Genomic DNA, 25,601 nt, shown 5'->3' on the forward strand with positions numbered 1-25,601 from the left:
CAGAAAAACAGGTGGTTGGAAACACAACCACCTGTTTTATCGTGTCACGGCATGCTGAACCAAGCCTGCTGAACTCAGTGTCCCATCATACCACTCTTAGGACAGGAGGAGCAGACTGACTGGACTGGAACTGTTGCTGTACGAGGGGGTCAAAGGGCCCAAATGTTCCAAAATGTAGCTCCTATTAGCTCACTTTCAAGAATTACACACTCCCTCTTTGACAGACACAATTTTAACCCATTAAGGTTATGAAGCTTTCTCAAATCCATTTGGATAATAACACCAACAACATGTTATCATCCAGCCAGAATAAAAATTAATCCTAATTCATGAAAAGTTAGCATCTTGAAGCTACAAAAACTTTTTCACTTTGTAATTTGCCAGTTTTGGGGCCCCTGGTGGCCTCTGAGCACCTGCTAAATCCAATTTAGGCCTCGAGCCAATGCTGCTGTGCTGTCAGATTTAAAAGGCCAAAGAAATGGATATGAATGGATGAGATACGCTCATTAATCCCACGCAAGGAGATGAAAGTCTTGAGCTAAGTGGTGAGAAGAAAATACTTGACAGGAGTGAACATTGAGCATCATGTTTCATCTCTAAACACATCTTTAAATGTGTGTTTAAACTTCTCTGATATCTAAACCAAAGACGTGACTGTTAGCCTGAACCTGTGTGGACTCTGTTCGGTGTCGGTGTGTCCCAGCCTCTGGCCTCGCCCCAGCCTTTTCAAACTGCTGCTCTCATGGTTGTGTGGGCCTATAGAGTTCTAATTAGCTGCATTCACAAACAGCGCCGGGCTCATCAAAATGCCGAGGCCTGTAGAAAGCCACAGCAGGGGTGAGCAGAGCACGAGCTTGTGTGCGTGCGCGCGCGTGTGTTGCATCTTTTACACGAGTGCGTTTAGATGTGTGTGCACGAGAAACAGAGTGTGATTTGTGCACAGGGATGAGAGCATGTGTGTGTGACACCGGTGTGTATTCCTGTATCAGAAGCTAAAAAAAAAATCCAAACAATCTAAAATGAAGATTCACATCGAAGCAGCAAACCGAGGCCTAACAACCGCTACAAATGCTGCAAAAGCGGAGTGTTTTTTTTTTCCAGAAATTGGAACATTCGTCGTCCTGCCTCACATTTGTATGCACAGCACGAGAGCAAACAACACCACCGAAACCGCAGAGCACAAACAACAACAACCACACAATGAAGCAGTAAACAAAGAAGACGTCTCGACATCTCTCTGTTTTCCAGCCAACAAACAAAATGGCTTCCGAACGCCGTTTAGAGGCAAATAACATGAGCGGGAGCACCATAAACAGCCCAGCTGTTTTCTGTGAAAAGCTTCCAGGAAAGATTTTTAAAAGAAAATATCCTCCTGCTCTGAAGGGCCAGGTTTGAGCTCGTCTCGTACAGGTGTTCCAGAACATGACGCGTATACCATCAGACAATAAAATGCTGGAAAATACACGAGAGATGTGCTGCATGACCGACAACCTGATGTACGATCACAGCAAAGACGTCAAATATGAAAGCATAGATTCGACCACAGAGACTATATGGACCTGTTGGACTGCACAGCTCAGTATTTTTTGTCATCCTTGGAATATAAATGTCCATATACTCAATATATAAGAATATTGGATATTAATTTAGCGACCTCTGCTTATCTGTAAGGAAGTCTGGTCATCAATTGATTCAAGCTGACCATCCAACTCATACACTAGCTCACTAAACAGCCCAAAAAACGCACAGAAAAGTGTCTTTTGGATATAAAATGGCAACACTGCTTCAGTTTATCTTATGAGGCATTTATGTGAAATTGTGTCAGAATTCATTTGAATTCTTAAGTTATAGCCTAAAATGTGTTTTGTGAGGTCCTCATGACCTTTGACCTTTGACCACCAAAATCTAATCAGTTCATCCTATAGTCCAAGTGAATGTTTGTGCCAAATCTGAAGAAATTCCTGACAAATCTAGTTCACGAGAAGCGACAAATGGACGGACGGACGCTCAGACTACACAATAACATAATGCCTCCAGCCATGGCTGTCACTGGCGTGGGGGCATTAAAAAAAAGCCAAAAAAAACCCACATGAGCCACGTTTCATGATCACTGCGTGATCGATGATAGAATATTGTTTTGAGTAGAACCACTCAGCCAGTAGAAAGATTTCACTCAACCTCCCCTACACATCTGCACATAGTTACACATCAGTACCAAGTGGGCGTTCAGACTGAAAACAGCCCTGCCTTAAAAACTACAAGTTACTGCAGAAGACTTAACACACAGCAAAACACCTCACAGCAGCTTAAATGATACTCTGACCGTGGACAACTCTGGAAAGTCACAGCTGCAATTATTAGTTGCGGGGTCAACAGTAAAAATCCTCCAGGAATGCATGCTTGCACGTGTTGGCCGGATGACCGTGCAGTTTTTCGCTGAGCCCTCTGCGCTGGCAGCCCGGCTGCATCGCTGGACAGGCCTCGTTCAAATGAACGCATTTTTTCAAACAATGCTAAAGTCAGTGTGAACGCGGCCGAACTGACTGACTGACCTGAACTCTTTCACTCATGAAGTCACGCAGTGGCTTTCAGACTGGCTAGATGAAAGCATGAATGAATGAGCCAATCAATTACTTCATGGCTCACCTACTTACTAACAAAGTGACTGACTGACTGACTGGATGACTGTGTGAATGAATCTATAATACATGATGTACCGACAGACTCTTTCTTCAACTCGTTTATTCCCTCAGTCATGTACAGGGGTGGAGGAAGTATTCAGATCCTTCGGTAACATTACTCATATCACAATGTAAAAATACTTATTAAAAGTAAAAGTCAGGCATTTGAAATATTACTTGAGTAACAGCATGTGAGTATGATCAGATAAAATGCACTTAAAGTATTAAAAGTGAAGGTATTCAATGCAAAAACTGTCCCCTTTGACTCTTATACCATTATATATTTTATCAATGTATTATTAGTCATGCATTAGTGTAAAAGCAGGATTGTACTGTTGTAGTTGGTGGAGGTGGAGCTCATGATTATGTTCATTGTGGATTAATCTGCTGATTATTTTCTCCATTCACATCCAGAAAATAGAGAGAAATGCCGTCACAATTACCCACAGTGACACCTTCCTATAGGGAGCTGTCACTTGTTGTGTCAAATCAATAGTCCAAACCTCAAAATTCTTTCAAATAAATCAAAATTACCAGAATAATTAAAAGGAAAAGCAGGAAATCTTCCCATTTGAGAAGCTGGAACCATGAAATGTTTTGCATGACAGATGACTAAAGGATTATCAGAACAGTTGCCAATTTATTTTCTGTCGATCAACCCGACTCAGCTCCACTTGTAGATACTGTTGGTAGTTTATTTCTGAAGAAAACATCATATTTTATAAGCTTTATGTACACTTGAGTAAATGTACTCTACATCCCACCACTGCCGATGTGTGTGTGCGACTTATTTACTGACTGACTCAATGAATGAAACACAGACTCCATCACTGCACAGAAGAATGAACAAGTCATTGATTGACTCAATTTGTAAATTCAGACACAGAATATCTGATGGACTGAAGCACTGACAGCGCAGTTAAATGCTCCACTCAGACACACACATATCCGTAACATTTCAAAGTCAAAGCCAACATGTCCCACCACTGATGAAACCAAACAGTGCCTGCTCCACACTGACAACAGCACTGTGCAGAAAAACACAGCGAGCTGATATGCACAACACACACACAGAGGCAGGAAAGAATGAGAGCGGCAAATCAGAAAAACAGGAAGTCTCCTTCAGGAATGAACTTGAGCAGCTGGAAAACAAACGTGTGGCCCCAAAATAAAGAATAATCACAACATCACCTAACAGTCGCATGACATTCCCTGCAAAGCAAACATGTACAGACTCCACAGGAGCATACCACACACAAGCATGTTACAGGTGATTCCAACAAAATAAGTGTCGCACACAGTCACACACTATAATATTCAACGTCAATCTCTCTCTGGTCAATGTGTGTTAATCCGCTGCTGAAAATAGTCCCCAATAAATGCACTATTCCCTGCTGTTTGAGCAACATTTGCTGAAAAAATGTGCTTTTTAATTAAAAAACATTTGTTAGCTGTTCTTAGACATTTACATCTTCAGTAGGAATCAGTGGGTTTAGTGCCACAGACGGGCAAGTATAGATGGACAAATGGTACAGAAAACACCAACCAGCTCAACAATAATGCCAACCAGAGTGCTCAAATAACGGATGAGCAAGTCAGAGTTTATAAATACAAATCCTGCAATTTTTCGTCTCCTCAGAACAAAAAGCGATCCACAAAGCAAAACGGCATCAAACCCAGAAAACTGCATCTGCATGTAGGGAACATGGTTACCAACACGAGAAAATTCAAACAGCAAGCGAAGCACCAGCGAGCAGGTGTAAGAGGAAGGAGAGGAGGAGGCTGAGAGGAGGAAAGGAGAAGAAAAGAAGAAGGGAAAAAAAGAAGAGGGCTGACGTACTTGAGCCAGAGAAATGTCCGCTCCCCAGGGAGGTCGGCCCGTTCTTTCCACTGCTAACAGGAGGGGAAAACATCTACAAGACAAACAGAGCGCACATTACCTCCGAGAGCACTGACACTGCAGACAGCAAGACACATCTCTACAGAAACATCACTGCAGCTACACACAGAAAGCTTCATTCCAAAACATCGGGGCGGCATTTGGCTGAAAATGCTGCTGCCAGATTCTCATCACATTACAGTCTTATTGGGAAATGTCTTCAATTTAATGGTAACTCAATCATCTTTATTTTTTATCTTATTATTTAGTTTGGCTTTTTTCTGCTTTTAAAATATTAGATATGTTGTTTTGGAAGGGAACTCTCTGTGGATGTTTACCAAGAAAACTAAAGGTCCATCATCACTGGGGCTGGGTGTCATTCCATTTTCTTGTAGTACCAATACCAAAATGGTATTTTTCCATATCTTTCTTAAAGAAACATACAGTAAATGTGCTTGTCATTTAGCAAAGTTCTCAAATGTTAAATATTTTTAAAACATGTTTGCAGTCTAAAATTGACCAGATTAGGATTGAAATCAGGAACATCTGAACAAAGAGGAACTAAACAACACTATCAATCTGACAAGGATGTGATTCCTGCAGAGGTGGGACAAAGTCACTGTTCTGCAAGCTGCAAGTCTTTGCTGTCAAGTCCCAAGTCAAGACCTGGTTAAGTCTTAAGTCATGACAGGTCAAGTCCCATGGGACAGTCCCACAGTCCCTGAGTCAAGTCCCAGGTCAAGATAGGTAATCACATGTCAAGTCCCGAGTCGAGACATCCCACATCAAGTCCCAAGTACAGTCCAACAAGTCCCAAATCCAACGTCAAGACAGGTTAAGTCTCAAGTTTCATGGGAAACAGATAAGTCCTAGTCAAGCCCGAGGACAAGCAAACCCCAAGTCAAGACCCAAGTCAAGACCCAAGTCAAGACCCAAGTCAAGACCCAAGTCAGGTTCCATGGAAATACTGGAAAACATCAAGTCAGGCACCAAATCAATACAGGTAAGTCTCAAGTTGAGTCCTAATTCAAGTCAAACCAGGTCCAAGTCCTTTACTTTGTGTTTAAACCTGAAGTCAGTGTCAGTGTGTGTCCATCACCTGAACTGAGACCATTCAAAAAGTCTTAACAATCAGCATTATAACTTACAGAATGAATGAATACATCTTCAAATTCTTATTTTCAATAAACTTTATCACATTTAATATCAAACGGATCAATCAAACTCATCATTAGTCATTTCTGAGCCAAATGTGTTGCATGCTGACATTTGTTTTTTGATGGACCAGAGCAGTCTGAACACGCGACGGTGATCATCTGAAGTATCGCCTGTGGTCTGTCTGCCGTGATGAGAATATTAAGTCATTCAGAGTCTGAAGTCACCAGCCATTGGTGTGAAGGTCAAAGTTGAGTTCCAAGTTTGTTTGTTTTTTTAATTTGAAAAGTCGAGTCTAAAGTCCACATGACTGTAGTCCATGTCATGACTGAAGTCCACACCTCTTTAGTGTTTTCAATACTATGGGCACATTTTGGTCTGCAATCAAAGTGTATGTAGGTTCGATACCCAGCCCCAATGATCACACAGACTGAGTTCAGAGCTGAAAACAGATATGAAGAGTTCATCATCCAAAAACACTGTGGGAGCGTTTCTGGGAAGCAGGAGATCAAATTCCTCATTGAGCATCTGTGAAAAATACACAGGATGAAATAAATCACCCGCTCACCTTTATTCGAAATGCGTTTTCATTGAAAAGTGGCACTTTTGCCAAATGTTTGATGGTTCAGTTTGGAATGAAACACTTCATATCTACTTCAAATCTGACTTAAACATACGAGATAATCATCAGGACTAGTTACCATCTGCTCTACAGATCTACAGGAGAATCAAGCCCACGTTAAGACACAGACTGAAGCTGAATACTGATTCCTGTTGTTTAACTGTACGAGCTACTGGAAAGCTTCATCACAGAACAGTTCACATTATCAGAGTGAGACATCTGACCCCGATAGATAACCCCTCTGGATAAACATCAGGTCAGTGTGTCGCCGTGTTTGATGGTGAAATCTCAGTGATCGTGAACACACTCGGAGCTTCAGACTTTCAGATGCTAAAAGCTTTTCAGGATTTGAGCGAATTTTTCTTTTCTCTTGAACTGACCATTATATTAGTAAATGAACCCTGACTAAAACAACAGATACTTGATCTGTCATTGTTCTTAATGCCGCCTGTGGGGCCTGTTAGTGTGTGTGTTGGATAATGAGGTTGCTCATGCACTCGATCTCCCTGACGGCAGCGACAAATAAAGAGAAAACAAATGTTTGCGAACCAAAAGATCTAATTCTGATTATCAGCAGGTCTATCGATATCCCAGTCGAGGCTCTTTGAGCTGCTGGTGTCAGTTTGTAGGCGTGCAAAGACAGATGATCGCATAAATTAATGCGAGCGGCCTGCGTTTATAATGAGACGAGACACACTCTGGCTGCTGCTGCCCTCCTTTGTTTGAACGTGTTTTCAAGAAATAGAATTTAAGACAGGTTGATTGACATTTTTGGAAACCTGTCAAAAATGAAAGACAGGAAAAATATCTATAATATTCCTGTGATATACCTCACGGACTCAAGAGCATGTCTGCACTACTAAATACTGATTTTGTTGCACTTTTGTCCACAGTTCTGATCTTCTAATATTTTTTCAGTGCCATTCATGAGGAGTTTATGGTGATTTAATTGGACTTCATGGTATTTTTGCCAGCTATAATATTACTACAGAGCTTTGCACAGTGTTTAGGCTTACTGTATATATAAAGTACACAGTTTGGATCATTACAATATTCCAGCAGAGGTTTGTTATGTCAGTATGGTCCTCACTAAGGGACTGACTGATCCCATTTTACTTCAACAGTTTAAAAATATTCCTACAATATTCTTACATGGACATATGTCACATATGTCTGTGGGACTCAGTTATGAATTTAACTGTCTTACTGTAAGGCTTTTTGGATAAATATCGCTGTAACCTTCCTATAATATTCCTATAATGTTGTTATGGAGGCTTGAGAGAATGCATGTTGCACTAAATAATGACTTTGCAGTGATTTTATTGGACTTTTGTCACCTGTAATTCCTCAATAGAGACTTTAACAATGCATTTATGGTATACACAGGCCTAACTAGCCATGACAGCACATGTTTTTGCAAATCATATTATTGCTATAGAGGCATGTTACATGTCTGTGGATCTCAGGTCTGACATAACAGTGAACTTACTGTATGGCCTTTGTTGAAAATCTCATAATAACCGTCCTGTAATATTATTGCAGCATTCAGAGATTATCGTGTTCATGGTTCAATGAGTGGACACATACTGTATGACATATAGTGTTCTATAATATTAAAAAATCACTAAAGTGCAATCATGGGAAATTATTATGTCGATTATACTGCTCTTAAAATAGCTTCTGAATTTAGAAACTATTTCTATAGCATTCCTACATAGTCAGCTACAGTGTGTATGCAGGCCTCAGCTGTGATTTTATCATATTTGCTTATTGCATTAACATTCCAACACAGATTGAGAGGTTCATTTATGGGGTTTTAATCTCTTCTTTTTGACTCTCCTGCAGCATCACTGGTCTTTTATGCTTGATATCCTGATGTCAGACTATATGCCTCCTATAAAATATATCAAGAGCACTCAGGTCACTCACATTGTGCACACAGGCCTCATCTGATCTAATTTGCTTATTGCAGTCACATTCTTGCAGGAACTTACACTGATGCAAAAAAATAAATGTACTGATGTTCTCACCTACATTTGCATCCCATGCAGCATGATTAGCCTCATTCCTATAGAGCTGATATTTTGATATTATGTTCATGATGTCTCTCTACGTTTCCTTTTTTCCCCTCTTCATTTTGGGGTGTTTCTGATTTTTCTTTTTTTTTTTTTCTTCTTCTTTTTTTTTTCTTTCTCCTCCTCTTCAGACCAAAGTTGCTCCCAGAGGAGGAGAGGCGCAGAGAAAACATGGCCGAGAGCGGGGACACTGTTTCCTGTCCGTCAAGTTCACAACACAGGCTGTCCTTTAACAAAAACGCAAACTTTTAAACGGAGTCATGAGTTTGGGCATTTAACAGCCTGCTGCAGGAACACTCAATCTGTGGTGACAGTGAGACACGTTTGTCTCGTTTCGGCTGTCTGTCTGTCTGTCTGTCATACAGGTTCATGATTCAACATCGAGCCTTTTGCATCTGAAATACTCTGCACAGCCCGGTGCAGAGTGCATGGAGCAGCCTATCAACTCACACAGACGAAAAGAAACATTTTCTTAACCCCTATCATGGGCAAAAAATCAGGCTACACATGAAGGAGAAAAGGACTTAAAATGAGATATACTACCATGGATGTTGGGAACATTTTCAAATCGCTGTTTCGCATCTATAAGACAACAAAATTACTAATGCAGCATCACAATTCTCTGCACACACACACAAACAAAAAAAAGAAATTACAAAAACCAACAATATGCACTGAGTTCTATGCAAGTTACTCTACATACACACACAAGTTTTGTGCAAATAGTTGAGTGAAGGCTAAAATATGCAGGTTACGTTCGGTGCAACTCATACGTTAAAAATGTAAACAGTATGAAGCCTACAGGACGCCTTTAGTTTCTTCTACGGCTTGTTCTGTCATGATACAAGTCCTAACATTCATATTAAGAAGAAGAAGAAGATGGATTTCCTTACCGCGCTGAAATCCAGTAAGTCACTCAGTTCCTTGTCTGTTCCCAAAGCTGCCATCCGCTGTTGATGATGCATTTTAGCAAAATCGCACGGACCTAAAAACATGGAAACAAATGGAGAGATAGATAGATAGAAGAGGATAGGTAGACAGATTGATAGATGGAGAGATAGAGGGAGGGAGAGGAGAGAAGAGAGGAGGAAGACCTCGGCTTTTTGCGCACCGCTCCGCTCCCGAATCTCTTTTCCTCCACAGCGAAATAAATCCAATAAAACAACCTCAAAGCCTCGATCACAAATCTAGTTTTCTCTCATCCTCGGAGCAGGGGCTCAGTCCCGGGTTCCTGGTTTGGCAGCAGGAAATAAATCGCAAGAAAAAAAACTGACAGGAAATAAAAGACGGGGGGCGACAGGACGGGAGTCTTTTCGCGACTGTTTTGGTGTGTTTTCCCCAGCCCAAGAAGTCCGACCTCTCCGCGCTGAGACGCAGTTCGTCCGCCGCGGCTGACTGTCAGGCTCACACACGATAGAAATAAATATCACGCTGAGTCTCCGCGAAGCTCTCAGGGAGGAAAAGATCACCTCTGAAATGCGTGCTGCTTGCTTAGTGTGTGTGTGAGTGTGGTGTGTGTTGTGTCAGGCAGGGTGAGCGCTGCTCCTGAGCGGGCTGAGGGTCCCCTCCGCTCGGCTGCGGGTGCTGAAGATCCCCAGGTACGCAGGACGGATCCCATGTGCGTCTGGCACAGCCTCGGTGTGATAAATGTGTTCGTGCGGCCACCTAGCTTACATTCTCGTCTAACACCACCGCGCCGAGCGCCGAGCTGCTGCTGCTGCTGCTGCTGCAGGAGAGAGCGGAAAATCTGCAGGAAAAATAAATAGATTTGAAAGAAAAATTGGTTTGTGGATATGATTGATTGGCTGATTGGTGCGGCGATTGGCTGGTTGCTTTTGGACTGGGTTAATTGGGCTACTTGGGGTTGGAAAAGGTGTTTTTTTTCCTCTCGAGAGAACTGTAATGCTGCTTGAACCTGAGACAAAATCAAACTTTTTTATTATTTATTTTAAAATCTTACTGTTAATTTATGTGTTACGTGTATTAACTTGATTGTGTTTATTATCTGATTATATCAGCATTTTTATTTGTTCACTTATATATATTTTTATTCCTATAGATGGCTCCTTTTCCATTAATCCATTGTTTGACATGTCTAAATATGTCGATCAATGAATCCGTCTTTCTTCTTGTATTATATGTGGACAGTTTATGCTTTTTTTCTTGGTTAGACAAGTACAGTGAAACAAGTGCAGCACTTGACCTGCATGGTAACCCCCTATGGGTCACCACTTAAACCACAACAGCACCAAAACCCACCTCTGTGGAATACTTTGCAGTACTTTTTTTTTTTTTTTTTTTTTTGTGCAGCCCACAGCCTGCAGGTATAAAATGACTGGCCTATTTCTGCAAATTACACCCTGCATGTGCAGGTTTCTTTCACAGAGGAAAAGCAAGCAAAAACACACAGGTGCAGGTTCGACATAAAGGCTTATTTGTTGCTGGGTGAAGTGGCCCTGCCTGTTGGCCCTTCACAGCCTGTCACTCTCAAACAAACTGAAAGCCATGTAACAGCTTATACACAAAGCAGCAGAGAGCACAGATCCACTCGATGTTACAAAACACGGAGGTGCAAGCATGTTTAATCTGCCTTATGTTCCTGATCTGAGGTGAATTTAATCAACAGTTTACGCTAAAAGTGCTGACGGGACAATCTTGTCAGACGCGAGGTGGACAGTGAACGCACCACAACTCTGTTAATCCACTTTTAGAAGCCAAACCACACCTGACAGACACACATGTGTACAGGCTGACCCCAGGGCTGATTACTAATCATGCAAAGCAGGAAACTGTCCCCAGACCCCAAACCCCCCAGGGTCCCCAAAAAGCCCCACTTTCACTGTGTCAATTGTTGTTATTGCTGTTGTTGTTTTGGCATGTTGATTAACTGCAAATTCATTGGGGAAAAGTGTACCATAAAGTACAAACTGCTGGGTTGTGTATTATTAACTAATAATAATGTGGCCCTGTCTTGCAGAGGGCCAAACATGGTCCCCAAGTCCTCACAAAAAAGAAAAAAAAAACATGAAGTGAATGAAAAATGTTAACAATGTCACTATGAGTCATTACAAACAATAACAGTCTTGTTTATTGTTCAATCAAACCAAGAAGACATGAATGCTGCGAGGAGAACAACGTGTTCTGGTTAGTTCTGCATCCTAAAGTTTGTTTATATAATGCTGGCACAGTAACAGAGGTGACTAAATGTTGATGTGATGTATCGTCTGCATAATCAGATGATCACAGCAACAAACTGGCGCCATTGGCTGTCTCAAAAGAAATCAATCTAAGATGTCGGAATGTTAAGTTATACGACACCACACCTAAATGACAGAATAAGTCATTTGTCAGTGCATTACAAAACGATCTATATGAGAGGTTTGATGGGGGATGAGGACACTACAGCTGTACAGTCATCAAGTTTAGGCGACTAAAACTACTCAGTACATCTTCATGGTGAGAAGAAAACTTTAACAAAATGCGTAAAGTTCTAAAGATCTCAGTCGTGGTTGACGGCCTGGTTGTGACGTCTGTGGTTAGTGATTGTAACAGGTGTGTTTGAACAATACAGGCTCCAGAGGTGAGCTGGAAATGGCGCAAGTATGAAGCACTGAGAGCAGGAAACATGCCATGATCACTTGCTCTGTCAGGAATACAACAGAAGAGCAAGTGGTCCATTTGTTTGCAGTGCAGCCAAACAAACTGTGGACTGAGAGGGTAATCAGCTCCCATTGTTTTAAGAAAAAAGAAATCATCTTTCTCATGATCGAACACTGTCTCCCGCGTCACGCCAAACGGGCACATGCACCTGCTTTTGTCTTTTGCATTACGTCCAGATGATGCTACCTGTCCAGCATGTTAGCAGCAAGGAGTCAGACATTCTTCTCAGTAATGGGTGGAGACCAAATTAAAGCTAAAAGGAGTGTGAGTATTGGACACAAACATGGCTCCCATGGGATGCTAATGTGGCCATGAGTGAGCCATTACAGTTTTATAAGGTGACAATAATGTCAGCGTTGTGTTTATTGCTCGTTCCACTGCACCCAAATGGCAGAAAAAGAAAAGAAAAGAAAAATCACTGAATGCTGCTTTAAGGATTAAGAAAGAAAGACAGGTTGTTTTAATCCATTTGAGCAACCATTTGACAATCTTATTACTGAGGACAGTCATAAAAGAAGAAACAGAATGAAAGAAAGAGGAAAGGACAAAGAAAATTGAGGGAGTAGTTACTCTATTGGAATGTCAAGGCCTGTGAGCTCTTCTGTGTGGCTGATACGACTGAAATGTAAACAGATTTTTTCAAATATTTGACTTTCTTGATTCTTTAATCGTCCCGCTAGTTCATAGGGCTTCATGACCCGAACTCATCTTTTGATTTGACAATAAGTGAAGCTGAACTGTCAACTTCTCGCTGCTTCTCATTCATTATCAACGTGTGAATGCAGGAGAGAGTTACATAACAGCCAAACAACGTATCCTGGTTTAGTCTGAGTGTTTTAACCTTGAAGCAGAGCAGGAACACACAGTTATGGTCTAAAGGAAACACAGAATGTCTGTCACATCTGGGTCACAAGTGAGCTGCAAAAATCATCCTTGATATGTAGAAGTTATTACATAATGAGCAGGGAAGGAGGGAGCATGGGGGACATGCTTCCCCCATACTGTGCTGTGCATAGCTGACATATGAAACAGTGCACAAATGATGCACAGCTTGTGTGATGTGGCATTAATGAGGATAGTTTCTTACTACGTGAGTATAAATTATAAGCATTTCTTTCTCTCACTTTAGGTCAGAGGTTTGCAAACTTTGAGGTGCACCTCTTCAGGAGGGCACAGGAGAGTCGATTAGGCTTTGCAGAGGGAGAGATGGGATGCACAGACATGCATGCTGGTGTCCTAGGGACAATGGGAAGTTAGCTATTGTACTTGGTGATTTAGATTTGGGTCAAAAATCTCATTCCTTCACATACCTCAGTCAAATCTTAACCCACAGATATGATACACACATGTTTAGACTCAGTTTGATTTACACTTTGCATATCTGCCTGAGGTCCATTGCAAAAAAACGCCTACAAACACGTTCACAAAGAAAGACTCTACCCTTACCCTCTACCCTCTACCCTCTACCCTCTACCCTCTACCCTAACCCTTAGAACTTCTTGCCTGAGAGAGATTATTACTCGGCATCTTGCATTTCTAACATGTGGCTGATATTGTGAAACTGTCACAGTTTGGTTTGGTTTAGGCACCAAAACTACTTAGATTCAGGAAAAGATCATGGCCAGGGTTAAAATAAGTATGTTTACATACGTGATGTAAGTTCATTTATAACATCACATATTTTATGTACTTATTTCACATTTGTGACATAATTTAAGTTCTACTTAAGTTAAATTACATAAGTTAAAGTAGGTCAATGATGACTTTTGGTTTCAAATGAGACATGAATCCTGGTCTCATGTGCTAAAGCCCTGTCTTTGACCCGTCCATCCACCAGAACATCCTCCATCTGTGGACATTTTCACTCTTTACACTACTTCCACTTGCTCTGAGCAGCTCATTTTCCCACAAATGTATTTTGTTTGGACGTAGTTGAAAACCTGAGGCATGTTGAACAGACGCTGAGGGGTGTGGCGACCTGGGAATGAGAAGGGTCTGAACATTCATGGTCCCCAGAGGATGAATTCTCATGACTATCATGAGGTTTGGTTTACGACTTCATGTTCCTTACAGGATTACTTCAACTTGATGATCCTTTAACTTTCTATTTGGTGCCATCATCAGGTCAGTTTGTTCATTTGTCCATTTCTTTTGGTTTATGACCAAATTTCTGCAAAATAGCGACACTCCCATCAGCCTCGGATGTACTTGTTATTCCAGTGAGAAAATGTGAGAACGCGAGCTAAACTAAGATAGTGAGCATGGTAAACATAAGACTTGCTAGCCATCAGCATGTTGATAGTAGACAGTAGAGAATGAGACGGGACTGGTGATGTCAGAGGGAGATGCACCAAAAGGTCTTTGGCCCATATACATACAGTCTCCAGCACACCAAACACACTGATTATGTTTCTCAGAAAACTACAGACATGAATGAAGACTGTGAGACTGACTGGAAGAAAAAAATGACAGGAGTGAATTTAAAATGTGATGATGTTGGTGGTCAAGGAAGCAGGGCTGAGTCACTGGGAGGAATTAATGCTATAAACACACACACATACACACAAAAGCACACACTCCTGCAGGGAAGCTGTGCAAGCAGACACACACTAAACGCATGCTACCACACATGCATATTCATTTTTTTTCTGTCTCACTCAAACACACACACACACACACACACACACTCCGCCCCTCTGCGGTCTCTAACAGTGTGTTTTTGCCAAACACCTGTGTAATCGTACAGCTGTGGAGAATGCTGGGAAAGGACCGGGGGAACTGAACACCGCACAGCTAATACCCTTTGATTCCACCCGGATCACTGAGTGTGTGTGTGTGTGTGTGTGTGTGTGTGTGTGTGTGTGTGTGTGTGTGTGTGTGTGTGTGTGTGCGTGTGTGTGTGTGTGTGTGTGTGTGTAAAGTGTGAGTGCTTTTGGAGTTTGGAGAGAGAGAGAGAGAGAAGGAGGAAAAGCAAGAGAGTAGATGAGTGTTGGCTCAAGTTTGTTTTGTGTGTGTGTGTGTGTGTGTGTGTGTGTGTGTGTGTGTGTGTGTGTGTGTGTGTGTGTGTGTGTGTGTATAATCTGTCCCCAGTATCAGCATTCTGGAACATTCCTCCATCCTCCTCCTCCCGCTGAACTCATTGAGCGCCCTCTTCTTAAAAACAGTCAAAGCATCCATCACAGAGCTAGAAACTGCTGTCACCTTTTTCTTCTGAGCAGAAAACTTTTTTTTTTTTTCCTTTTTGGATCACAAAATAATTTCTGCGATCCACAGTCCGTGACCACATGCACACACACACAGGTCAGAATATCATTCATTTCCCATTACTCATATTTACTTTAATTATTAATGTTACAGGATCAAGATCCATATTTTAATGTGGATTTTAAAGTATTAGAGGCATTAAAGGTTGATGGAAAAGGCACAGGGTTGTACGGTGGTGCAGCAGGTAGTGCACGTGCCTCACAGCAACAAGGTTGCCGGTTCGATTCCCGGATCGGGCCTTTCTGTGTGAAGTTTGCATGTTCTTCCCGTGCATGCGTGGGTTCTCCGGGTACTCCGGCTTCCTCCCACAGACCAAAAACATGCTCATTAGGTTGATTGGTGACTCTAAAATTGCCCCTAGGTGTGAGTGTGAGTGTGAATGGTTGTGTGTGTATATATGTTGCCCTGCGACCGGTCCAGGGTGTACCCCGCCTCCCACCCATTGACAGCTGACCCCGAAAGGGATAAGCGGCATAGAAAATGGATGGATGGAAAAGGCACAATAAAAAAAAAAACTTTGCTTCTTTAGCTGCTTTTTGCCTTTTTTGAAAAAAAAAAAGAAGAAGAAGAAGCTGTTTCCACTGTTGGTGCTGGATATTCTCATAACACGCAAAAAAACAAAATTTTAAGGACCTCTCTCTATTTTTCTACATGGCAAAGGCAACTCAGCTCATACTTAAACCTACACTTATACACTTAGCGTAGCCTCGTGTATTTGCCTCAAACCAGTTGATGGAAGCGACATTTTGTTTTTGCCTTTTGCACCATTTCAAAAGTTTGCTTCAAATTCACTAGACAGTAACATGGAAAAACAACTACTGTTCCTCACATTCTCATTTTTAATTCCCCCCCCCATTACATTAAGTTCCTTTAGCTGACACTTTTATCCAAAGTGACTTACCAATCACAGCACAACAGAGAATTCAAAGCTTTCATACATCTTTCTTTAAGTCCTCAAAAAGAAACTGTACCTTTAAAACATACAGTTTGTTCAAACTAATGTCCCACTTCACCGCCAATCATACTTTAAGATAACGGGTGGCACTTATGGTGGCCAGTCAGATTTCCCCAGGCCGCTCTTCAGAGCATGTCCCGGGCATGCAAGAATAAGGTTTGGTTTAAATGAACTATGCAGCATTTTCCTCCTTGGTTCAATTCTTTTCAGCTGGTGTCCAAAATGATCAGATTCTTTCTCTCTGTATCATCTCTGCATGGCAATTACAGCATGGTAAAGGGTAGGGTAAAAAGATTGTCCTTCCATTAATGGACGTTAATAGCTGGTCTGTGGGATGCAGAGTCTGGTCTTCCTCAGGTCACCACCCTCCTACAGAAGCCTTTAGACCATAGAATAGTATTTCCCTCTGCTGTGCACAACTGTTGTCATCATTAATCTGAAAAATAGAATTGCTCCAATGCTGCTGCTCTCCAATGCAGCTCAAAAATATTCTTGCCCACGATTAACGGTAATTCACATTGGTCAAAGGACTCAGGTTCGACTCATGCAGTTCAGATAGAAGTTTCAGTAATGAGCTACAGATTTCCAGCTTCCACACCTGACTGGAATGTGGCTGAGCAGCAACACCTGCTCTTTCAGGTAAAAGTGACATTTTTAACAGTTAAAGACGAAGATGAAGAGTAACTGAGGGTCTTTTCAGTGGGGAAAGATCAGCAGGTGTCAGATCTCACCGTAGAATACTTGGTTGGTGTGAGTCTGTGTCAGAGTGTGAGGGTGGATATTTCTAGAAGGCAGTGTGTGCGTGTGTGTGTGTGTGTGTGTATGTGTGTGTGTGTGTGTGTGTGTGTGTGTGTGTGTGTGTGTGTGTGTGTGTGTGTGTGTGTGTGTGTGTGTGTGTGTGTGGTGTTATCCTGGCCGGGGTGTTTCTTTGGGATAAGGAGGCGCCATGGTTTACACAGGTGTCTCCAGCGTGTATGTATGTGTGCGTGAGTGCGTGTGTGTACAGTATGTGTGTGTGAGCGTGAGAGTGAGAGAGAGGGAAAAACGAGAAAGAGGGCCTGAGGGAGGCAGCTGGGGTCAAGCTCAGGCCACTTCCTTCGGTTTACAAAGTAAAAATTGTTTTCTCGGTAAGTGCAGTTTTATTTACTGCTGTTTATGTGCATGTTGAATTTGCCCATAAACCTTCCTCTATGTCTGTAAATGACCCAAGAAATGTTCGTACATTTGGCTCAGCTGGAAAAGTTGGGAGATGGATTAAAGTATTAAAGGGTTCTTTCATGCTATTTGCCTGCTTTTGCCCATCAGTTGCATCAGTAATGATAGCAAAGAACTCTGAGATCTGGAGACATGGTGACAGTTTCCACACAGATGAGTGAAGCCAGCAGGAGCATCAGCAGGACCCTTTGGTCTTCTTTAGTTTTATCATGAAACCCAATTTTCCTACAGATCATCATTGTTATCTTCACCGTCTCCATCATCATCATCATCATCATCATCAACATCATCATCATCATCATCAGCATCATCAGCATCCTCACTAATTTCATGTTCTTCTTCTTCTTCTTCTTCTTGTTCATAATCATCTTAGTCCTAAGCAGCTTCGTCATCAGTCTCATCATCGTTAACCTCACATCTTCACCCATCATCATCCTCTTTACCATCATCATCATCATCACTAGCTTCATCATCATCGTCATCATCATCATCCTCTCAAGCTTCATCATCAGTCTCATCATTGTTAACCTCACCATCATCATCCTCTCAAGCTTCATCATCAGTCTCATCATTGTTAACCTCACCATCATCATCCTCTCAAGCTTCATCATCAGTCTCATCATTGTTAGCCTCACCATCATCATCCTCTCAAGCTTCATCATCATCATCAGTCTCATCATTGTTAGCCTCACCATCATCATCCTCTCAAGCTTCATCATCATCATCAGGCTCATCATTGTTAGCCTCACCATCATCATCCTCTCAAGCTTCATCATCATCATCAGGCTCATCATTGTTAGCCTCACCATCATCATCCTCTCAAGCTTCATCATCAGTCTCATCATTGTTAACCTCACCATCATCATCCTCTCAAGCTTCATCATCAGTCTCATCATTGTTAGCCTCACCATCATCATCCTCTCAAGCTTCATCATCAGTCTCATCATTGTTAACCTCACCATCATCATCCTATCAAGCTTCATCATCATCATCAGACTCATCATTGTTAGCCTCACCATCATCATCCTCTCAAGCTTCATCATCAGTCTCATCATTGTTAGCCTCACCATCATCATCCTCTCAAGCTTCATCATCAGTCTCATCATTGTTAACCTCACCATCATCATCCTCTCAAGCTTCATCATCATCATCAGGCTCATCATTGTTAGCCTCACCATCATCATCCTCTCAAGCTTCATCATCAGTCTCATCATTGTTAGCCTTACCATCATCATCCTCTCAAGCTTCATCATCATCATCAGGCTCATCAATTTCAAACTATATATGTCTTTCTCAATATCATCATCATCATCGGTATCATCACACTAGTACTTGATGACATGATCATCATCATTATCATCATCATGGTTCACTGGTTCTTGTTCAGTGATATTCATCATCACCTAAATCCTAATGATTAATGTCATATGTGAAAAGCATTCTGCTTTGCCGTATTATTATGAAAATATCACCCCTCCTGTCTAAAAATGATCTTTCACAAAAATAACAGTTGATTATTTTTACCTTCTTTTGATTTATTAAACTCAAATGTAGGTTTCAGTGTTCGACTCCGACTTCTGCTGACTGGACACGGACGACCCACAGCAGCCATGTGGGAGCACATTTGAATATAACTATTGTGCTTAAGTGCAATGTTGAGAGGAGTGTGTGTGCGTGCGTCGCTGTGTGTGTGTGTGTGTATGTGTGTGTGTGTGTGTGTGTGTGTGTGTGTGTGTGTGTGTGTGTGCACGTATGTGTGTGAGTGTGTGTGTTGAGAGGTTTAAAAGGAAGGCAGAGGTGCAGAGTCAGCAAACAGAAAGGAGAGAGAGAGTGGAAAGTTGAGAGATATTCTGGGAGAGAGAGAGCAAGGGAAAGAATGACCTACAGAGAGAGAGAGAGAGAGAGAGGGGAGGAAAAGTAAAAATAGAGAGAAAGACGAGAGAGAGGGGTAAGAGAGGCAGATGGGGGACGGCAGTGGCCTAAACCAGGGATTTGTTGCTTTCTCCCAAACTCAAATCAACACACACACAAACCCACACGCATACACACTCTCATCACACACTCATAGATAGATGAAGAGAGGCTGCTTCATTTTGGCACCACATGCAACCCAACCATGGTTGCCGCTGAGGTCTGCTCTTTGTGGTGTGTGTGTGTGTGTGTGTGTGTGTGTGTGTGTGTGTGTGTGTGTGTTTGTAGAGCTGCGGTGTGCTCAGATGCTGTATAAAAAGAACAGAACCACTTCAGATGCAAAGCTCGGGCTCGACTGCTCAGTTGATACAAGAAGTGTGTTTGTTAGAGCCACAACACACACAAACACACACATATGGGCACACACAGGCACACACTGAGTTCTTTAGTTGCACTCAGTGTTTTGAACTACAAGCTTTCGGGTGATGCTCATTACATCCTGTGAAAGCACACTGGTCATCAGCATAAACGTGTGTATCACAGCTTTAAACTTTGGGGCCTGGTCACATCAGCATTTAAAAGGACCACATTTTGAGACAAAATCAATGAATTCCAATGGAACTGCATCAGACAACAGCAGGGGAGAAGTAGATCTACACAAGTGAGTAAATCAGTTAATCAAATATTTCAAGTCAAGTTCAGTGACTTAAATACTGTCTGTCTATCCATCTATCCATCTGCATTAGTACAGTTTAGTTTGGGTTAGATTACACCATCCACCACTGGGCTTTCAGGGGGAATATTTATTCATTATTTTAGTTCATCCGTCTTACTGAACATACGTCTTAATGAACGGACTTAGATTTTTGGCAACTGTGCGCCTGAGCACCTTCTGTGTGTTGATATTTAAACAAAAGGTCAGCTATTGCTGGAAAGCTTAGCTTCCAAAATCCAATCAGAATAAATGTGTGTGCGTGCATGCGCGTGTATCTATATGTGTGTGTGTGTTCTCATTGAACAGATTGCAGTATAATCTCCTGTTGATCCTTTTTTCTGACCGTTAGTTCCCACACTGAAATAATTCTCATTAATTACATTGAGACTTTTCATAATAATCAGTGTGACTCTGTTTCTGCATTCTGTGTAGATCTGCAGAGTTGCAATGAACGGTAGTCTCTTAATGTCATTAAAAGAAGTGTCGATCCACATACAGTGCTTGTTCCCTTCCTTTCCTTTTGTTATGATTGTTATGATTTGTTGCATTTGTTTTGGTGTATCCTGGATGCGGTGTGTCATCCCGGGCCTAAGAGGGTGTGTGTGTGTGTGTGTGTGTGTGTGTGTGTGTGTGTGTGTGTGTGTGTGTGTGTGTGTGTGTATGAGTGTGTGTGTGTGTTTGTGTTCTGCTCTCTCTGCCCTTGTTACAGGTTGCAGGTCGGGAGTAGTGATTGGCCGGTGCTGCTACTTAAGGGGGAGGTCGGTGGACCGTCTCCCTCTCCTGCTTCTCCTTCCGCTTCCAAGAGAGGGCTGTGTCAGATGGTGTTGCTGCCGCTGTGGCCAGTGGCTGAGATTGTGTGTGTTTGTCAACTGTTATTGTTATTATTGTAAATACTATTAATATAATATTAATATTATCCTAACGAGGTGAGTCGTATAGTAGCTGTAGAGTTTTGTAATTTATTTTATTTTACTTTGGACAGGAAAGATTCAACAAAATGGAAGTCTTTTGTTTGTTATTTTGGCCATGCCCTCCCAGACGCCATTGCTACTTGGTTAAATAAATAAACCTTGTTAGACTGCAGAGTTTGTGACCGGCCTTTCTTGGGAGCTGGGAGGAAGAGGGGAGCCCTTTTGTGTTGTGTCCTGGTTCCCCTAGTCTGGGGCATAACACTTTCTTTTCTTAAAAGCAATCAGAAAGTATTTAGAAAGCACAAAGACATTTCGAATGCATTGCCTTGCCCTGGACCTTAACCTTAATCCACACTGAATTATAACGGTAAAGAATAACTTTACTCCACTGCCCTCTCTGGTTTCTAGTTTCATCAGCTTTACCTTTAAGATTCTGGCCTTACTTCACTGCCCCAACCCTTCATGTGTTTGACTGCATCTTGCATGCACACATGACCTCCTAGATACAGTAAAAGTAGTTCACTAACCAAGCTGCCTTGATACTCTGCCAACAAACTTTTTTAAAAATGTTTTTAATTGTATAGCTCCAGATGCGTTGCAAATAATAAATAATTCTCGTCAGTCTGGTCAGTTTCCCCAGGCCTTGAAAACTGCAGCAATAAAACCTCTCCTAAAAAAGACTAATCTGGATGCTTCAGTAATAGGTAACTACAGGCCAATATCAAATCTTCCCTTTCGAGGAAAAATTATTAAAAGGGTTGTTTTTCAACAAATGCATGCTTTCATGATGCAGAACTATCTTTTTAATGCATTTCAGTCTGAATTTCTTCACAGCACTGAGACTGTACATACATACATCTGAATAATGATGCTTCCAAAACCTCAGTCTTAGTATTATTAGATCTCAGTGCTGCCTTTGACGCAGTTGATCATGACATACTTCTTGACAGACTGGAAAAGTGAGTGGGACTTACTGACATTAGCCCTATTTACAAGATAGAGATTACTATGTGTCAATTGGTGAGCATGTGCCTGAATGAAAAAAAGATGATGTGTGGGGTGCCACAAGGGTCCATTCTCGGACCACTTCTTTTCAATATCTACATGTTGCCTCTAGCTCAGATTATGGAGCATCATAATATTTCTTATCATACTTACGCCAATGATACACAACTTTATATTTCCGTGTCATCATATGACTACAGTCCCTTACTTTCACTGAGTGAGTGTATTCATCAAATCAGTGGGTGGATGTGCCAGAATTTTCTTCAGCTTAATGCAGATAAGACAGAAGTGATTGTATTTGGCCCCAAAAATAGAAGGTCAAAGATCAGTGATCACCTTAACTCCATGTCACTGACAGCAACAGATAAAGCCAGAAATCTTGGTGTAATTATTGATTCTGACCTGAATTTTAACAACCATTTAAGGCTCATTACCAAATTAGCCTACTACCACCTGAAAAATATAACCAGAATTAAGGGATGTCTGTCCAAAGAAGACATGGAAAAACTTGTTCATGCATTCATTTTCAGTAGGTTGGACTATTGCAATGGAGTCTTTACTGGCCTAAACAAAAAAAAAACAATTAGGCAACTACAGCTGATTCAAAATGCTGCTGCCCGAGTCCTTACAAACACCAGAAAAATGGACCATATCACACCAGTCCTCAGATCACTACACTGGCTTCCTGTGAGTCAAAAAATAGACTTTAAAATCTTACTGTTGGTCTACAAAGCATTAAATGGTCTAGGACCACAATATATTCTAGATTTATTGACCCCGTATGAAGTATCCAGACCTCTCAGGTCATCAGGGACAGGTCTGTTGTGTGTTCCCAGAATCAGAACCAAACAAAGTGAAGCAGCTTTCAGTTATTATGCTCCTCACCTGTGGAACATTCTCCCTGCACACCTGAGGTCTGCACCAACTGTCAGCTCATTTAAATCAGGGTTGAAAACATTATTATTGTTTGCTACAGCTTTTACTTAAAGTAAATATATCTGCTCAGTGATTTTAATCATTCTAAATGCTAAATTATTTTCTTTTACTGGCTTCTGTTTTTAATTTTCCTTTAAATGTATTTTATTTAATTTTTTGTTTTCTAGTCTCTTCTAACTTCTTTCTTAACACTGTCGTCTCACAGCTAGAAGGTACCAGGTTCGATTCCCACTGTGAGTGCCGGGGGCGTGTCCTCTACCACGCCTTTGGTGCCTGCTGCTTTAGGAAAAGGGGCCTTTCTGTGTGGAGTTTCTTTCGAGCTCACCTGGGGTCCCCCTTAAAAAACCCCAATTAAAAACATGCAAGAAGATCACCACCTGACCATGGTGACAAAGAGAACTGGGTCCCCGGGCACCGCTGTTGGCTGGCAGTCGGCTGGCTGCATTGTACTAGAGTGGAAGAGGATCTGAAAGCCTGAACAATATATGATATGTTTTTAATTTGGGGTGAACTTACCCTTTAAGCATCAAACAGCTGGCTGTTGGCTGGCAGTCGGCTGGCAGCCCACTGCTTCTGGTCTGCCACATTTCACAATGCATGACGTGTGCAGTTTCCCCCTCTGTAACTGTAATAAAGGGATGTCTTTCTTTCTTTTAAAGAGCCAAATGAAATGAGTGATGGTGACTTCATTATGCTCTTGAGTGAGTCAAGACAAATGTCTTTACAACATACATACAACACTCAATCATTTGATCCCTCATTGTCTGATTTCCACACTCCAACATCTTGTTTAAACAGAAATTACATCACATTAGGTAAGTAATTATAAAATCTCATGAGGCCTTCAAGGGGTTAGTTTACCCAAATTAGCAAAATGATAGAGATCTATATTCAAGAAATCATCTAAATGAAAACTGTTCCCAGTGAAGTCTGTGGATTATCCAAGGACAGTGTTCCTGGAAGGACTTATTTCTCTTTAACCTTCTAAATGTGAGCAGCACAAACTCAATTCAATTCACCTGCATTGTACTGGAGTGGAAGAGGATCTCAAAGCCTGAACAATATATGATATGTTTTTAATTTGGGGTGAACTTACCCTTTAAGCATCAAACAGCTCTCTGATAAAGTGAGTCCCGGCCCAAGTGTCCTCACTCTCAAGGTGTAGAACTCTAATTGGCCCTCACAAGGACAGGAGGTACAACAAGAGCGTGCACGCACACACACACACACACACACACACACACACACACACACACACACACACACACACACACACACACACACACATTGAACCCCTTTGCCCTGGTTCAAGGTGAAACTGAACTTCACCAATTATCTTTCTTCATAAAAAAACACACCACTGACCTTCTGACAGAAGTACACACACACACTGACACACATTTTTTTCTGTTTTTGTTATATCCAAGCATGTGACTATCACACACACACATTATCTGACACCTGTGGAATCAGCCGCAGTCAGTCTGTCCTCTTGCAGAACATTCTGTCTTCCAGTCCACACACACACACACACGCGCAGACACAACATTCATTCATTATGCAACCGTTTCCAGAAAGCGTGTACTGTCTCAGCAGCAGGAAAACAGTGATTGTTCATGTCACAGGTGGAAACTGTAATGTCTTATAGATAAGGACAGTGTGATGTTTTTACACAAGGCCACACCTGAGTACTGTGACTTAAAAGCAAAACATTTTCACCTCCTGCTATGATGGAAAAAAGGCACTTTGTACAGCTGCCTTTTCTCTGCTCTACTTAACAGGATGCATAGTGCAGATTAACTTGTCACAAAAACTTGGAAATTCAGAGGAAACTGCCAAAGACTCAATCCCTCTTCCATTATGTTCGTGGTCTGTGTCATGGCTTAAATCTAAAACTATGGTGTCATTATATCATGACAATAGTAATATATTGTACAGTTGGATGAAGTAGAAAATATTGTCATATCAAGATCATCAATCATGCTAATATACCGCAAATTAGACATAAAGACAGATATTAAGTAGATGAACAAGCTGGTTATCACCAGCTATCCCACTCTCTGGAGCTTCTCAGCCTCTGTTAGCTCAAAGTATTGGTTCCACAGCACATTTACTGATTCAGTCTCAACACTCATCAACCTTGTTTCCAGAAGACGAAGGCAGCTGCAAATCCACTGTAGACACAAACGTGACTTTCAAATGGGATGCCTTGTGCTGTGTTTGCAGGATGTGGAACTGTCCGCTAAAACAGTCATTCGGAGCTGTTGGGGGTATGTGTCTGTTAGCTTGTTGTGGACTTAGTGGCCAAATAAATACAATTTTAAAGAGAAAGCTGAACACTGTTCTGATGTTGATTATTCTGATTATTTTCTAATCATTTGTTCACAGAAAGACAACTAGAACGCCACAGATTCACACCTCAGAGCTGACCAAATCCTCAATCTGTTTCTGTTGGTCACACGCTCGTTCTTTTCAAATTACAATCAAATACAAGGAGTTACTCACTAAGGTTCTATGAATTCTATCTGATGTTGATTCAGAGATGATTTGGATTTCTACCGACTGCAGCAGACAAAAGAAAAAAAAATAAAGCGCAACTCTACAGGACGATGAGAGA

The 25,601-nt window shown here is 41.6% G+C and overlaps 2 protein-coding genes across 14 annotated transcripts in view; one reads left to right on the forward strand and one right to left on the reverse strand.

Moving 5' to 3' along the window:
• tcf4 (transcription factor 4) overlaps positions 1-10,158 on the reverse strand; it is a 248,766-nt gene extending 238,608 nt beyond the window's left edge. For 2 of the 13 annotated variants that reach the window (XM_070988571.1, XM_070988564.1), the window contains exons 1-3: positions 9,306-10,147; positions 8,956-8,994; positions 4,522-4,594 (exon numbers count right to left, since the gene is read on the reverse strand). In XM_070988571.1, coding sequence (XP_070844672.1) covers positions 4,522-4,594; positions 8,956-8,994; positions 9,306-9,407 — 214 coding nt within the window. In that variant the 5' untranslated portion in view covers positions 9,408-10,147. Of the gene's footprint in view, positions 1-4,521; positions 4,595-8,955; positions 9,035-9,305 lie in introns of all 13 variants that reach the window. The other 11 variants (XM_070988560.1, XM_070988567.1, XM_070988572.1 and 8 more) reach the window with 11 other exon arrangements.
• Positions 10,159-16,861: 6,703 nt separating this feature from the next.
• Positions 16,862-18,835, forward strand: LOC139349020 (high-affinity zinc uptake system membrane protein ZnuB-like). The gene is made up of 2 exons (XM_070989464.1): positions 16,862-16,930; positions 17,738-18,835. The coding sequence occupies exons 1-2, from the start codon at positions 16,862-16,864 to the stop codon at positions 18,833-18,835; spliced, it is 1,167 nt and encodes a 388-aa protein (XP_070845565.1).
• Positions 18,836-25,601: the final 6,766 nt, after the last annotated feature.

The sequence above is a fragment of the Chaetodon trifascialis genome, chromosome 20 (assembly GCF_039877785.1).
Source record: "Chaetodon trifascialis isolate fChaTrf1 chromosome 20, fChaTrf1.hap1, whole genome shotgun sequence".
NCBI classification, from domain to species: Eukaryota; Metazoa; Chordata; class Actinopteri; order Chaetodontiformes; family Chaetodontidae; genus Chaetodon; species Chaetodon trifascialis.